The 17,280-nt window shown below is 47.9% G+C and overlaps 2 protein-coding genes across 9 annotated transcripts in view; one reads left to right on the forward strand and one right to left on the reverse strand.

Moving 5' to 3' along the window:
* ZBTB46 (zinc finger and BTB domain containing 46) overlaps window positions 1–5,682 on the forward strand; it is a 155,260-nt gene extending 149,578 nt beyond the window's left edge. For 6 of the 8 annotated variants that reach the window (XM_072633267.1, XM_072633266.1, XM_072633273.1 and 3 more), the window contains one exon: window positions 2,470–5,682. In XM_072633267.1, coding sequence (XP_072489368.1) covers window positions 2,470–2,859 — 390 coding nt within the window. In that variant the 3' untranslated portion in view covers window positions 2,860–5,682. The remainder of the gene's footprint in view (window positions 1–2,469) is intronic. The other 2 variants (XM_072633268.1, XM_072633271.1) reach the window with 1 other exon arrangement.
* A 3,844-nt stretch (window positions 5,683–9,526) lies between these two features.
* SLC2A4RG (SLC2A4 regulator) lies at window positions 9,527–17,280 on the reverse strand. The gene is given in 9 exon segments (XM_072633275.1): window positions 9,527–10,955; window positions 12,313–12,437; window positions 12,531–12,783; window positions 12,956–13,056; window positions 13,135–13,322; window positions 13,559–13,668; window positions 15,577–15,734; window positions 16,719–16,994; window positions 16,996–17,280. Coding segments are annotated over 9 exon segments (1,581 nt in total). The 5' UTR covers window positions 17,254–17,280; the 3' UTR covers window positions 9,527–10,843.

Here is a 17,280-nt window from a genome sequence, read left to right on the forward strand (position 1 = left end):
GTTTCCCCAACTGTAAAAATAGGAATGATAACAGTTCTTATCTCACAGAGTGGGGATCATATAAGATAATATTTGTAATGTGCTTCGCACACTACCTAGAGCATAGTAAGTGCTTTATAAATGCTTATTCCATTCCATTGCACACCCCTAGGGCACTCCACTGCAGACTTTTCTTCTTACTTGTCATGGAACTATTAATGATTTATCTTTTGGGTTGGCTAGTCAACCAATTAACAATCTATCTTTTATCTACCCTAATTTCTGAATATTCTTTCCTTTATGGATTTTTGGGTTTGGTTTTGATTACACCCATACGACAATTCCTGTCACCTTTGCTGGCTCATCGCTGTGGGAGTTCCCCAAGGCTCTCTGGTAGGCCCTCTTTTTTCTACATTCTCTCTTGACAAATCCAACAGCTTCCATGGATTTAATTATTATCTCTAGACAGATGACTTACACATCTATATATCCAGCCCCAGTCTCTCCCCTGAGCTTCAATCTAGCATCACTAACTACCTATTAAACATTTCAAACTAGATGTCCCAGACTCATCTTAAACTCAACATGTCTAAAACAGAACTCATTCTCTTTCCTGCAAATCTCACTCTTCCAAACTGCCCTGTTTCTGTCAGAGGCACCGCTCTTCATTCAGTCTCCTAAGTTCCCAAACTCAGCACTGTCCTTGATACTTCATTTTCTCTCCACTCCCTTAACCCCTTCCAGCAACATCTCTGCACACACAGCATCCACCTCAACTCTGACCTTCATCAACCATTATCTAGTCCTGATTCATCATCCTGCCTCAAGTCTCTCCCTATTCAAATTCATCCTGCACCTGGCTCTTCATTGATTTTCCTCAAATATAGTTCTGACCATGTAATTGCCTTACTAAATAAACTCCAGTCACTCCCTATTACCTCTTAAATAAAATATAGGCTTCATTGTTTGACTTTTAAAGCTCTTCAGAACCTGGTCTCATCTTCTCTTTCCAACTTCACTCGCCATCACTTCTCTTTCTGTGCTCTGCATTCTAGCCACACTGGCTTACATGGAGCACTCCATGTCCATCTCCATGCCTTTGCTTTCCCATGTCCGAAATGCACTTTCTCCTTCCCTCTACCCCATTGAATCAATTTCTTCCTTGAGAACACAGCTTGGGCCCCATCTTTTATATGAAGCCTTTCCTGATACCAACAATACTAGTGCCCTCCCTCCCTCCCTACACAGTATTTAATTACTTTGAATTTATTCTGTTTGTTTATATCTGTACATGTTTTCTCTCCTGATAAAATATAATCCTCTTGAGAGTAGGGATTGGTTCTTTTTTGGTATTTGCAACCCCCGTACTTGGCAAAGTTCCTGCTAAGTAGAAGATCCTTAACAAATTTTTGCTAATTGATTGATTGATCAAATATTCTATCCCTATCATCTGGTATGTGGCTTATAGGACCAAGGGTTGTTGATTCAGAGCAGATTGTCTAAAGGGAAACAGTATATGTCAGAGAAAGTTTTATGTCCAACTTAGATAAAGGTTTTTATCACTACAATAAAGAAGTTATCTGGGAATTTATTGCTTATGATATAATTTGATAATTGCAAATTCTTTTAATTAAAAATGTGCTACTCTTATCTTTCCACCTTGATTGAAGACAGGGACAATATTTTTTTACTTCTCTGACCTTTATGGCAGATGTGTGCAAATAAATGTTTTAACAACTAGCTCTCCAGAAAAAAAAAAAAAGGACATGATACACTTGTAAGTTTAATCTGTATTCTTAATATTTTCTCCATCACTTTGTTAAGTCTAGAAATCATCAAAAATAATAAATTGAGCCTTGATTTATGACATTTGCTCATTTCCAAATTGTAAATGCTCACAATGAAAATTTTAACATTTGCCTTTTATGAGCTCATTTGAGCTGCCTTCTAGTATAGTTGACAGACATGTTGATAGATTGACTAAAAGGTGAAATGAACCACAGAATCAGAGCAAATTCAGGAGTAAAAGGAATAGGCCTAGGGGTTTTGGAATCCATAGTTTTGTGTAAATGTGTTGTTGTTCTGTTGTTTTAGTTGTGTTAGACTCTTCATGACCCCATTTCTGGGCAAAGATACTGGAGTGGTTTGCCATTTCCTTCTCCAGATCATTTTATAGATGAGGAAACTGACGCAAACAAAGATTAAGAGACTTGCCCAGGGTCACACAGTAAGTGTCTGCAGCTGAATTTGAACCCAGATCTTCCTGACTCCAGGCCCAACACTCTTTCCACTGAGTCACACAAACTGCCATGTGTGAACATACTTTTCATTAATTTTGAGCCTGTTGCTTAAGGATCCCTGGATTACTAAAATAATCAGGCACTATTTCCTGAGCTATTATAGTCTTCATAACACACCCTACTTTAGAAAACAATGTGGGGACTTTCCTTCTCCAGAATTGACTCATGCATCCCTTTCTTTTTTGTCCAGGTTCACAGTAAAGACAAAAAATATGTGTGCAAAGTGTGTAACCGAGTATTTATGTCTGCGGCAAGCGTGGGAATCAAGCATGGCTCCCGCCGCCATGGTGTGTGCACCGATTGCTCAGGCCGAGGCATTCCTGGCCACTTGGATCAGAATGGAGCGGAAGGCTCTCCAGACGAAATGTACCCTGGAGAAAGTCAGTATATGGAAGATCCTGATGATATCAAAGTGGAGGGTGATGAGGAATTAGGTGACGAAGATGAAATCAAGTGGAAAGATGATGTTGGTATTTCCCAGGATGATGTGATTTTAGAAGATGACAAAGAGGACGTTGACTCTGCCCAGGAACATGAGAATTCTGGGGAGCATGACAAAGATTTTACCTGGATTTCATAGGGAACTGTCCTTGGGGGTTAGGGGTAGGGGAGGGAGGGAAGAAGGAAGGAGAATGTGGAAAAGCAAAGAAGCCTTGTTGTTGTCCACATGTGTAAGTTTTGTTTGTTTTTGTTTTATTTCAACAAATGTTAAGTCCTTTAAGTGTTTTATTCAGCTATTAGTGAAGGCCACTTTAGTGGCAAATTTTATTATCCCTTCTCCCTACCTTCCCAGCTTCTTTCCTGTTACTTGGTAGGGCTCCTTCTCTTCTCCTTCACCCCTTATTTCTGCCTTTGCCTCAATATGGAAGCAAATCCAATTGCATGCAAGTGACTATTTCTGAAGAGATGAGCTTTGTGAATGGAGTGAGAAGTGGGAAGAGGGAAGTTTTCTTAAAGGCATGTGCTGTTTTTTTAAAACTTTTCCCCACCTTAAATCAAACATCAGGGGATAAGGGGATGGCTTCTATCCAAAGTAATAAATTAAAATTCCAGCAGTAGTGAGTGTGCTTATCAGTCCATATAAATCAACCAGTACAGATGGCCTCCCCAATCCTTCAGTGATCACTTTGCAAGGCAAACCTCTAGTAATTCTGTTTTTGCCTTTTTTTCTTTGGTGGGGAAACTTGGCTAGCACAGTTACAACGTACACAAAGTTTGGTTTTCTCGGGGTGGGGGGTGAGTTTGACTCTCCAGGGCCTGTAGTTACCAACCCCACTGTTCACAGCTGTACCTGCCTAGCTCTGTGTTCCAGATACAGTGTGATTTCCTAGGACATACAAAATCATTTCAGGCCTTGGGGTAAGAACAGCCAACACTTACTTGGTTTATATGAGTCTGGTTCCCATTCTCTTCTTTGCCTCCTCCTCTCCCTTTCATAAGTATATGCAAATTCTGACCAATTGAAGACATTTCAAAAATGGAAAGGAAAGGATGTCTATCTTGACCTTTGTTGCTAATCTGCACCCTTCCAGCTCTTTGCTTCAAAGGAGATTGATCCTGGTACTTTATTAACCAGATAGGCCTACTCAGGGGCCAGCTTTGGTTCCTTCTAAACCTCTCTTTCCCAGCAGAGCCTGACTCCAGCCCCTGGATGTCCCCTCTGTCTAATGGAGAAGACTTTCCTCAGTTTTATTCCATGTGGTTGTCAGCTCACTCTTCCCTTCTCAGCCTGATGCCTTCCTCTGACAAGTTTCAGAAAATAAGTGTCCTGTTGTACAAGGAAGAAAGGCTCTGCTGAACCTCTCACCTCTGTGCTTTGGTGCTGAAAACAAAACAACACTCCAAGTTGAAGACCTCACTGTTTCTATACAGCATAAATGGCAGTAGTGGGGCCATCCTGAAACCTGCCACCACAATCCCGGTGTAACCCGGTAAGCCAAATGATTCAAAGGTGCTATTTTCCATAATGGGAGAGGCAAAATGCTTGTGAAAGCATCAAAAGATCTCACAATTTCATTCATTTAAAATAGGCCTCCTCCTTAGGCCATGGGGAAGATTTTTGATCTAATAGTGCTTGGGGATTTTGACGGCTTCATGTGATGCATCTCTTTTCAAGTGAGCAGGGTAATGTGGATATCTCCACCTCACCCATACTTGGAGAAGTGGCCCTTGGGCTTCCTACCCTCAGCTCCATGCCACCCTGTTAATCCACAGCCACTCTGAGTTCCTCTTTGAAGAAATGTTCATCAGTTTTCCTAAGCGTGCTTCCTTCTGGACTGCGGGCAAGCTTTGTGCAACACTGGGGCTCTACCCACCACAAGCCTGCATTATTGGGCTGAAGAGTTACCCCAGCTCAGGCTAGAGCTGCTATCAGTTGAATTTGGTGGAAGGGGATGACATGGGCCAGTCTTCTAAACCACTGCTACTGATAGCCCCTGTTACTCTGAGCCAAAGTCTGGGATCGCTTTCTTTATTGCTGCTAACATGTTAAATTGACAAACCTATCTGCAGTTTGCTGCTTAAACCTTCCAAAATGGGTAACCACGTTTTTTTAAGTAGTCAAGGAATGATATTTGTAGTAGGCATATCAAACTTATGTTTGTGGTTGTTTGTTTTTCTTTGACAAATCTGTACAAAGCTATTTGGCATTTAGTCTGTTGAAAGCCAATTGCTAATTTGTTTTTTCAAATGAAACCACATATTGCACCTTTTTGCTTTTTTTTCCTTAAGTGCAAAACACAATCACTCATCCTGTGCACTGTATGAATTCCAACTCAGCCCAAGCCCAGTGCTTCCTGGTCTCCTGAGCTTCAGAAGGCGGTTCTGCGTGGCATTTGCCTGGGATCCTCTAAGTACAACTTCCTTTTCCCTGTCCTTCTAGAGGACATCTGTTGCATCCAGACCAATACAAACAGTACTTTTAAAAATGGCTATGTCGTGGCTTTTTCTATATTAAAGCTATTTTTAAAAACACTTCAGTTTCTAAGACATTCCACAGCTTCCATCCACCTTGACTTCAGTGTAGACATTTACTACCTTAAGTTATTGTGTTTTAAGGGATAAAAGTTGGATCCTGGGCTGACTTTTGTTCTCTTCCTCTCTAGGATGAACTTGATTTTGTATGAAGACTTTTGGGGGTGCTGAGCTTTACTTTGTGTTAATTTAGGAAAGTTTTATATTGCTATTTGTCTTTTTTTTTTTTCCCCACGGACAGTACAAACCTGTTCTAATTGTGCCACTTCTATGCTCTTTACACAAAGGAAGCAAAAAAAAAAAAAAAAGAGAAAACCCACAAAAAGGCTAACTTGTTATAGTTATAATGATAAAATGATATAGCACATGCTTCTATATTACTAACATACACACTGAGTATATAAACCAAATAAATCATTCTGCTATGTGATATAGACTTTAAGTGCGTTGTTTTTGATGGAGGTGTGCAGATTTGGAAATGCAAAGAATTCAGGTATCACTTTCTAAAATATTACCCCATAGGGCAGAAATCCTGGGTATTTTTTATGTAAAATCAGTAATAGTTTCTATGAAGTAGAAGAGGGTACTTTCTATACAACTTTATCAGCTGCTTTAATTAGGAACGTAAACATCGCTTAGTTGGAAATTCTGCTGTCCTTTACTCAAACTAGAGTCTGTGAAGAAAAATTGAGACTGAAGATTTTTCTATCAACAGGAATATGGAATGAAAGGAGCCAGGGCTCCATGGCCTGAACTCTTGGCATCTAACTTGCTGCTGCTTCTTCTCTTGCTCTGGGTTTGAATTGGTATTGTGTTTTTGTTTTTGAAATTTCTTTGAAGGGCTTAGTTTCTTTCCCTCTTTACCAGGAATAGTCTTAGTACTAAGCTAACTTTTTCTTCTCTCAAGTTTGGCTTGAACTCAAGAAACTTAATCACATCTCACCTTTTGTACCTCTCTCAGAACTTTGAACCTTTCATTGAAAGGTTCCTTTTTTAACTGCTTTTCTAAATACAGACTTAGTTTCTTAAAAAATACATTTGGAAACAAGACCTTTGCTACCAATGGGAATTTCCTGATTCAGCCTTCTCAGTTTTGTATCAATTTCCCAGTCTCTTTCAGGTTGGGGTCTGCTCTAACCACCTTTTGATAAAATATGACAGCTGAGGACTGCCTCATTTTCTGGTGGTCGCTTTGCACATAGCTGAGGAATTCTTCTCCAGCTCCAGTTCTTTGTGTCTCTCCAAGCTCAGGATACTTTGCTTTGTTGTGGGTTATATTTTTTTTTAATACTGCTGATTCTCTCCAAACTGCCCTTAGTAACCTGTCTCTCGGGTAAGCCGTTTGTGCCGTACTGTATGAAAGGTTTTTTTCCTCTTTTTTTAAGAATAGTGTATAGGTAAATTTAGGTTCTGGATTTCCCCTCTGCCAAGTACCATTAAAATGTTTTTTGGATACTAATTAGTGACTACTGTATGCAGTTTCTTATTTGGCATCCTGTTTGAATTTTAAAGTGCAAGGTATGAACCCAATATACTTATACTCACAGGGAGGCCTAGGAGGGGAGAAGAAGGGACACTATGTAATGAATTTTTTTTAAGTGACTGACCTTTTTTTAAAATCAATGTTTAAGCTAATAAAGAAATATTTTTTTATGAAAAGGAAAAGTGTAGATTACATTTCACAATTTGTATTTTTTTGAATTGCTTTTTTGTTTCTGAAATGGAAAATATTTGAAGGTCGTCTTTTTTTTTTTTAACTATATGATTTATGTATCAAACTCTGGATCCTGACAAAGTTGTATATTTGGGCTCTCTCTCTCTGGGTTATAGGATACAGTCAGAACACTGCCATCTTTCAATAGGACCTCGGCTAAAAAGACACACCTTAATGCTTCCAATTTTGCACATCTTCCTTTTTAAAACTCCAAGAAAAAATGCAAAAACTGGAATTTTTTGCAATATTATTAAAGATAATCTTGTTTTAGCTCATTTTGTGACATGTGCAACTCTTAAAGCCATACTGGTGGTTCTTTTTACTTTTAAATCTATCCTATATTGTGTTTGAGATGCTGCCCTTTTTAGAACCAACTGTAGTGAGAGTGCTGTGCGTATGCTTTTCATATATATTTATTTTTTCAACCTGCTTTCAACCTGTTGTCAAACAAGAGACAAAAAGGGCAGTGTTTGAAGTGTTTGAAGATTATTGATTTTTTTGCTGGGAATATTCTATATTATACTGACTTTATATTAATTATTATAAACCTGTGTTTGTATTGGAGATGTGTTTAATATTTGGGGGGAAAAGATTTTAGTAACCAGAAGTCAGTGGGAAAACATGACTGTGTTGTACTGATTTTCTGTAACTGTAGTACAGGTAAATATTTTATTTTCTAGTTGATCTCACAGTTTCTTGTCTGTGTAGGCATGCCAAAGGTGTGCCTAGGAATTCTATTTACTTTATGTGATGGGATTAGCTTAGACATACTTGCAAAATGGATCAGTTTCAATAAATCAGGAAATTGCTGCTAAAAAAAAAAAAACTTGTCTGACTTTATTTCATAGCTTCATTCATTGACTTTGACCGTCCTCTGATATTCTAGAAACCCACTGTTCTAAATCCCCATGAATGAACGAGAGGAAAGAGACTCCAAACTCAGGCTGGAGCCAAAGGGTTTGCAAATTTCTGATCTTAGAGGAATTTCTTTCCCAGGAGAGCTTTGAAAGAAGAGAATGCCATCTAGTGGTGGGAGAGGGCAGGAGTGGAGGGAGGGCGAAGGAGGGGCCCAGAGTGGGGAGAGGAAAGGATTTGGAAGAGAAGGGGAAGAAAAAGGAGGGAGAGGAGGTGGAGAAGGAAGTGGCAAGGACATAGACTTTTCCTACGCATACCATCCCTTTTGTCTCTGACTAATCAGTCTTCTTTGCTAGATTATAATCCATTTCCTACACCCTAAACAGGAGTGTCCCTTAAAGCTCCGTCCTGGGCCCTCTTCTCTGACCTTAATGACTTCACCAGCTCCCATGGGTTTAATTTAAAATCTCCTTGCCTACATCTAATCAAACGTACCCACTTGCAAGAGAGTACTGTATTTGCAGTCAAAAGAGCTGGGTTTGAACCCTACCTCTACCACTTCATGACTTTCAGTAAATCATATCTCTTAGATGAGGGTCTTCTCCTAGATTGATTTTTTTTAAAGGATCATCCCTTGATAAACTACTTAAAGAAGCCTATTCATTGTCTGGGTGTATCTCACTCAAAGTGAGAATGCTATGAGACCTTAGCCTGAAAGGGACTGGGTCTCACACTGCCTCCTAGGCCATCTTCAGTGGTCCTGATGAAATATCAGGCCACGGGATCCAGACAGTTCATAGGAAAGTGAGCCCTCCCTTACTCAAATCAAGTCATGTCATCATCTTGATGTCATGGTCCTCTTCCAGAAGGAAGGACAAAAGCAACAATCTGTAAAAATGGGGTGATGGGATGACCTCTAAAATCTAGTCTCATGGCTTCACCAGGAAGTTTACTGCAGTTCTGCTTTTCAAAAGGGGCCTTTCTGCCCCAAGATAAATGTTCATGCCTTTCCTTCTGTTTCTTAAGTACTAAGTGGGGTGGACCTACCAGAGAATCTCTTCAGTTCTCAACCCAAGGATCCTCTCCATGCTTAGAGGCTCACATTTGTCCAGCTCCAGCCTCTGAATTCCCTAGATGTCTAATCTTAGTTTCTTGCCAAACTCGGGAGTTAGTAAAGATTGCAGGATTGTCTACGGGCCAGGAGAACGGGCACACCGTCTTACAGAGGATCATCCCTTCACCTCTGGTCCCTCGGAGAAACGGGTGGCCACGGACGGCCAGAGGACCGAGCCGCTGGTCAGCCGTGCGCTAAAAACGGTCGTCCTTTAAAAATCGGTTTGAGCTGAACAAGTGGAAGCCATTTAACCAGTATTCAAGAACGGGGGCTGGCATTCCACAGTAAGAGTGGCAGACCACAGGCAGCACAGTCATCCCCGCCCAGCAGAAGCCTTAGGTCTCCCGCCACTGGCTTGTCCTGGTCCAACAAACTTCATGGAAAAGCAGGGGGTTCGGGAGCCGTGAGTAGGCAGCCGGGCCCAGGCCAGCGGACCCGCCAACAAGCAGAGCCCACCAGCAGGGGGAGGCCAAGGGCCGCACTCCCAGCAGGGGGGCGCTGGGCGGGGCGCACCCACGTGACCAGAGCCAGCATACACTTAGGCCCCTCCCCTTCCTATTTTTGTACGAAATAAACCGAAACCCAGGCAACTTCTGGAAAAAAAAAACACCGAAAACACTTTACTTTCTTTTCTCGCCCTGATACAGCTGTGTCCGAGGGCCAAAGCGAGCGACCTGAGCTGCTCCCACACGGTGGCGTCCGCACGAGCCCAGCCGCGCCCGGAGCGGAGCCGAGGGGCCCTGCGGACAGTGCAATTTTCTTTCCTTTAACTCTCAGTGAAGACCTAACGTCGTTAGTTTAGCGGGAGAAAGTTCCAAGAAAACCGGTTTGCAAAGAAAGAAAAGTTTGGAATGTGATCCCCGATCCCAGGGCCCAGACCGGAGCCCCGGAAGGGGCGGCACCGAGGGGGCAGGGAGGGGAGGGAGCACGGGAGGGAGGCCCCGACCGAGACCGGAGCCCGCTCCAGGCCCCCCTTCAAAGTGCATGGGACACGGTCCCTCTCGCGGAGGCGGGGCCTGGACGCTCGGGGCCGGCGGCCAGGGTCGGCCCCGCCACGAGTCCTGCACCAGGACCCGAGCCGGCGCCGGAGGCTCAGAACGGAGGCGGAGCACAGCTGGACCCCCTGGGGGGGCAGGGGGCGGGGCCCCAGGCGCGGAGGCGTGGCGTGCCGCCCCCCGCCCCGCCTCACGTCGCCCGCGCGAAGGGGGAAAACCTTTAAAAACAGATTGCTCTGCCTGGCCCGGGCCCAAGCCCGGTCCGCTTCTGCGAAGCCCAGCTCTTGGAGCTCCGGAACTCCCCTCCGAGGGGCCAGGCACAGCGAATCTGACCCCACACGGCCCAGACACAGGACACACGACGCACACGTACACGGAGGCCCCTAACGCAAAAGGGAGGCCACGGTCACGCGCGGGCAGGGCCGCCGTCCGACACTGGGTGAGGCTCCCTCGGCCGGCGGGCACAGCTTCGCTGCCTCCCGCTGCTCGGGCAGTCCGGGGAGGGGGGCCGGCGCGACCCGCGGCGTTCTAGTGCGAACTGCTGGTTTCCTCAGGCACTTGTGAGTTGTCCCAGCCTTCCCCGCCCCCACGTGCAAACGCGGCGGAGGGGGAGGGGAAGGAATCCTCCGCGGGACCCGCCTCCGAACCACCTGCCCTTCGGGGGAGGGGGAGGGGAAGAGAACAATAGCTTATTTCCTCGTTTAAAAAAGCTGGGGGGCCGAGTTCCGAGGCTGGGCCACCTATCCTCGGCCGCAGGAGGGGCCTTCTGCAGACCCCACAGGGGCTGGGGCCAAGAGCTGCCCCCAGTCAGGAGCGAAGGGAACAGCCCCCCAGACAGGGCGGGGATTTCAAGGCACCTGCAGTGCAAACTGTGCAAGAAATGGGGCTGGGGTAGGGCAGGACGAGCTGGGCTTCAATCAAGGAACCGCTGACAGGCCTTCTTCCAGCGACAGGCCGTGCACCACATGTCCCGGTTCTCCATCCCATACACCTTCCGGCACTTCTTGGCTTCACCCCGAGGCTTCCTGGGGAAGGACGGGGCAAGTTGAGGCTCCCAAACCCCAAGGTTTCTCTGAAGCTTGGTCCTAGGAGCCGGGCTTCCCTGCCTACACAATCACATGAACAACCTTGGGCCCATCTGCAGCTGAACTATGGATGAAAACCTTAAGGGGGGGGCCCTGGGTCTCTTCCTCACTTACCCCGAACGGTGAGCTACGTAGGATTATTTGGGTACCAATTTAGAGGCAGCAGCGTCTCCAAATTTATTTCTCTCCTTCCTTCCTCCCCAAGCTGGTAACAACTTGACCTCCAGCCTTCTTGTGTATCTACCGTGTTCCTCTGGATTGGGAGATACACTTCTGCCTCCCTAACATACCTTTTCTCTCCTGCCCCAATCCTACCTGGCTCCTGCCTCATCTCCTCCAAGTCTCTACTTGATGCTGTGGAAAGGTTGCTTCAAGTCAGGTGGACCTGGATGCAAATCCTGACTCTGATACCTGTTTTAGTATGTGATCAGGCAAATTACTTTTATTTCTCATAGCCCTGGTTTCTTCATCTGTAAACCGGTTATAGTGCTTATACTACCCAACAGTTTCTGTGACACAGCTCTGAACTGAAAGTACTATTATAGAAGGGAAGCCACCTGGGAAAGTGGCTAGCCTTGTGGAATTAGGAAGACCCAAATTAAAATCCTGCCTAAGACTATTTACAAGCTGTTTGACCCTGGGCAAATCCTGTAACTTCTTTTAGTATCAGTTTCACATTAAATGAAGATAATAGCACCTACCTCGAAAGATTCCTACAATGATCACATAAAATATGAAAAATACTTTGCAAATGTTAAGGCAACAGAAATGAAAGTAAATACTATTTCTTGATTATCAGTCCTCAGAGATGAACCTTTAAAACTATTTAGACCATATAGTTTAGTCTTTAACGTAGCTCTAAACCCTTTCCTAACGGTTCCAAGTTCATGAAACATCTCTCTCCAAATAGCACTCCCCAAAGGTATCTGCTGCCCCTGGCCCCCACATCCCTGCAGAGGCCTAAGCACACAATAGCTATCAGTAAATATACTGAGTCTACTGCTCAGAAGGACACTAAGTTTAACATGGCACAAAGGAGCTGGATTCAGATCCCAACCTTGCTACCTACTAGCTCTGTAATCTTGGCAAGCCTTCTACCATCTCTGATCCTTTCTTCCTTGTGTGTAAATGGAGAAAAGAAAAGAGGAGAGGGAGCCTGGAATCAATGATCTCTCAAATCCTTTACTGCTCCAGAAGTAACTCCATGATCCTATGAAGAATTACAGCTGGAAGCTAAGGGGAGGGTCTCCTCCCCACTTCCTACACCAAGCTTTCCCCTGATCCAGCCAACACTCACCTTATGCCTGTGGTGGGTTTGAGGCCAGAGGGTATGGCTGGTACAGGAGGCTTGATGACTGTGGGTTGGGAAAGTTGTGGCCTCTTATCCGATATCCCAAGTGGATGAACTGGAGTCAGACAGCCCTGGAAAAAAAAAAAAACTACCAGCTTACCCTCCACCACCCTTTCCAAAGAAGGCAGGAGAACAGCCACAACTTAAGTACTTGTTCAGTGTACCTGGTAAGCATGGTCAGTGTGGACATGGCACAGAGCGGTGGGAACCACAGAGCTCAGAATCGTGGGCATGGCTGTGGTTTCAGATGAAGCTGGGACTGGCAAATCCAAGCTGGGGAAGGCTGGGGGCACTGAGGAAGTGGGTGACATGGGGGTCAGGCTAGACAGGCCATCAGTTAGTGAATCCACATTGATATCCAGCTCAGTGTAGTAGAAATCCTCTTCACCGTCACTTTGTTCTGGCTCTGCCCGACGCCTGAGTGAGGACAGGGTCAGAGGTCAGCCTGAAACACCCAGACCAGGCCCTCTGGAAGCAGGAAGACAGAGCCAAAGCATGCTGGCCTGGGATGTGTGCCATGTCTGGGCATTAGAATGTCCTGCCCCCGCAGGCCAAACCAGCCCCCATCCCCATCCCCTTCTGATCATACCCCAGGTGCACTGTTCGGATATGCTTCTGTATTCCAGATGACGTGCTCAGCACTTTCCCACAACTCTTCCACAGGCATTTAAACATCACTTTCACTGAATTCTGGGAGGAAAAACATCAGATTTGAGGGACTCACTCCTCATCCCATCCCTCCCCCCCTACTCCTCTGGGCCTGCTCACCTTCCTCTTCCGAGGTGTGGGGTCCCCGAACAGAAAATGGGCAGCCTCAGGAGGCAGTGGTGGTGAGGGTGTGGACGGAGAAGATTGGTCACTGGGGGGGTCCCAGCCCCAGTCCCCACTATTGTTGCTGCTGCTATAGCTGCCAGATGGTCCAGCTGTAGACTCCTTCCAAGGGTCACAGCAAGACTCTGTCAGAGAGAATGGAGGGAGGAAGGAAGATTTTGTGTCCCAGTATCACATGTGGATCCCAAGACAGAGCACATCCACCCCTCGAAGGACATCACTCTCAGAATAGATTGGTGGGGCTACAATGGTATCTTTTTGTTGGGACCCAGCCTTTTCTTGAACTTCTTTATTTCCCCCACCCCTCTTATCCCACCCCCAGAACCCCACCACCCTTCCCCAGCTACTCCCTAGTCATTACCTGGGGTGAAGGGTACAGAGGGGGGACCCAAAATCAGGGGACTAGTAGACAAACTGGTAAGGACTGCAGCAGCCATGACTTCATCCAGTCCAGCTTTTCCTGGGGGGCATCTGCAAATTGTAGGGGGGAAGGATCTGTTACTTCCATTGCCTGGGACTCTGGAAGAAGGGGGTAGTCACCAGGGAGAGGCGGGGCCAAGAGGCCAATGTCTGCCCACACCATCTGGGTCAGGGCCAGGCTGGGAAGTCTGCCCAGGCCTAGGCGGGGCTTGAGGGGAGGATAAGGCAGATAAATAAGGAGCAATTTTGGGAGGGGCTGCCCCTCACCTTCCCCTCTCCCGGCCATGGCCTGGGGCACACGTGCACATCCCGACACGTGTGAGCACACACGCATTTATATGCATATGCCATCCCCGTGATTTAGAAACACACTGGACTCTACACCCGCCTACCATGCTTGTGGCTGCCGACCTAAAATTCATCACAATCATGTTGAGGGAGACAAGATTGGTTCAGTCACCCCTCTAGAGGCTCCTCCCTTTAGAGGATATTTTTGGGGTGGCAGGAATCTGATTTCTGTTATTCCCTGGGGCCTGATTTCTTAAGCTCACAGCCATAAGACAAACCCGGTTACATTTTTGAATCTGCTCATTCTGCAGACAGGAGCACAGGATCCCAAAGAAGAGCTGAAGCTACAGCCCCACCTTCCTGTGGGCCCAGTCTGTCCCTCCATCCTGCCTCCCCATTTGGAGAGAGGACTCCATTGGACTGAAGGGAGCTCAGGGAATCACACATTAACCAGAGTTATGCAATAACGAGAATGAGAACAAACAGTCTAAAGGCAAGGGGGGAGTGAGGGATGGGAATGACTGTCCACAACCCCAGCCTCTATTATCACTTCTACAGAATTCAACCAGGGTACACATGGCAAATATAGAGGTAGAGCCTCTTTTTCCCTCTACCTCCATTCAACCCAATAAGGGGGTAAGCCCCACAAACCACTAGGCAATTCTCCTTGTCCATCTCCCCCAGAATGGAGGACAGTACTTACAGGGTTAAAGAGAGTGGCAGAAATGAGGAATTCTTTGTTCAAGGGATATCTATCTTTAGGGCAGGGAACTGTCAAATCCCTCCCAGTTTTCCCCAACAGCCAGAGAAAACCATTAGGAAAAGAGCTTCTTAATCTTTCTGTCACTGACCACTTTGGCAGTCTGGTGAAATCGATGGACCATTTCTCAAAATGTTTTAAATGCAGAAAATACACAGCATTACAAAAGAATCATAATGAAATAAAATTACCAAAAACTTTTCTGTTAAGTTCATGGAGTCCAAGTTAAGAACCTCTGCTTTAGGGCAACCTCTGAACTCAGGCCAAAGCCTGGCTGTTTACTAAACCAACAGAGTTCCTGTCTCCTTAGCACCCAACTCAGTGACCCAGTGGGCACAGAAAAGGGCTGAAGCCTCAGACCATGGGAAAGGAGCCAGATCAAGAAGCTATCTTGAGAAATTTCTCCATTGCACTCTCAGCACCTCCCTGTTCAACCCACTTCTGCTCAACTACCCAGCCTGCCCCATCCCTGAAATGCCCTGAGCTGTGAGCAGGTTATACCTCACCCAATTAAGCCGTAAGTGCCAGGAAGGGTATAAGATACTACTTTACAATTCCTCTTCCTATATACCTCAGTGTTTTCTCTTCATACCTTATTATTCTATACCCAAAAGCTTGGATACAGAAAGTGACAGGCTAGAGATTTACCCACAGGCCTGCCACCCAAGAGTTGAGTCCCAGTCTAGCTCCCACCTTCCCTCTCTGCCCACCATTCCTCACATCTGCAAATAGTTACACTATAACTATCAATTCCAGTATATACTGTCAACCCCACCAAACACCCCTTTCCCTAGAACAACACTGTGTATTCAACAACTTTTCGTAACCGGGAATAGTGGAAATACGCAGACCTCAACACCAAAGACTTGGGCGTCAGAGGTCATCCTCCAAAGCCCTTGATAGCTTCTCACCTCTGCCTGGGAACAGGGATGTATGCAGATTGCAGTAGCCCACTCTGGTCCCAGTCTCCGGCCTCATCCCAGCTCCCTAGGCCCCATGGATCCTCGGCTTTCTGCCCAGGAAGCAATTCCTCTGGCCCCACTTGGCCACGGCAACGGATAGCCCCCTGCTGACAGAACACAGGCCTGGCTCAGTCGAGGCGATGGCATCCCATCACTCCCTCCTTAAGCCCCTCCCCATTTTTCCCAAATTTAAAGTCCTCTGTCCTGCCCCAGGAAAAAGCCCTCCAAACCCCGGGCTTCCCTAATGGAGCGGAGAATGCAGGGGATCCTTCCTGCCGAACAGGAACACGCACACTCTCTCTCTCGGTCCCCCCTTTCAAATGGTACATGTGAGTGATTGCCTGGTTTCTTCAGGGTCCCCCAGACGGCAGAAAGGTTCCTTGAGGGCAGCTCATCCCCAACAGACACAGACACATTCTTTTTGGTTTTTGACGCCCCATTCCCGAGGCTCCCACACATTTCCTGGGGCTACAGACCGGGACTCAGGGAACCCCTCCGAAGTGACTCCTCCTCCCTCTGGCTGGCACCGGGGCAGCACGGACCGGGGCTCAGGGCCCGGAAGTTGGAGCCTCCCCCCCACGCCTCGGGCCTTCCCCCAGGGCCCACCCCCACGAGCCCTGCCCCCCAGCGCCGCCCGGAGGCCGGCCCCGCCCCCTCCCTGCCGGGCCGGCGGGAAGTCTAGCTCCGGCACCGCCTCCCCCCGCTCCTCAGGCCCGAGCCCGCGAAGCCCGGGCCCGCCCCGCCTTCCACCCGGCGCCCGGCGGAGTGACTGACAGGACGGCCCGGGTCGGGGCGGGGGGGAGGCCCGAGGGGAAGCGTCTCTTCCCCTCCCCCCCGCGAAGCCCCGGCCTCCGCCCCTCCCTCCCTCTCCCCCGAAGCCCAAACTTTCTGCAGCCGCCTCCAGCTGCGACGCCATCTTTGCAGCAAGAGAAAGTTTCTCGGGAGGCGCCCCCGCTCGGATCCCGGTCCCCCACCCGGCGCCGACCCCGTCAGCTCCCACCTACGTCCAGGAACCAGGGCTGGCCTGGGCCCAGAACTGTCCCGCGCCCCACCCCAGCCCCGCCCCGCCCGCCGACCCCCCGCCCAGTTACCTGCTGCAGCTGTCCGGGCCTCCCGGGGGCCGAGGCCGACCCCGCCTTCCGCCTCAGCAGAGACTCGTCCACCAGCACCGTGTAGACGGCATTGCCCGCGGGGCCAGGGCCCACGGTGGGGTCAGGTTTGCAGGGCGGAAGGACACCGCAGCACATCCCCCGAGCCGGGGGACAGTCCGGGCAGCCAAGCGCGGCCGCAGCCGTCAGTCCCGGGGGCGGGGAGCAGATCCGACTGCCAGCCGCAACAGCCCGCTGGGACTCCATGGAGGGGGCCCCCGAGCCGGCTCTGGGCCGCTGTACCAGGGGAGGGGGTGGCTAGCCAAGGCCTGCCCGCACTGTGCACCCCACTCCCCTGTTTCCCTCCCGGCCGGCAGGCCGGCGAAGCCCCTAGCCCTGGAACCGGGCCGGGTGGCTTGCTTCGCCGCGCTCCCGGGTCTGCAACAAGGAGGACCACGCCCCCCTCGCGCGCCCGCTCTCTAGCTCTCCCTAGCTGCGCGTGCAACCCACCTCCCTTCCCCCTGCCGCGCCCTCCCATTGGTCAGCGCGCTGTATCAACATTCCG

This window comes from Notamacropus eugenii, chromosome 1 (genome assembly GCF_028372415.1).
Source record: "Notamacropus eugenii isolate mMacEug1 chromosome 1, mMacEug1.pri_v2, whole genome shotgun sequence".
In the NCBI taxonomy this organism is placed as follows: Eukaryota; Metazoa; Chordata; class Mammalia; order Diprotodontia; family Macropodidae; genus Notamacropus; species Notamacropus eugenii.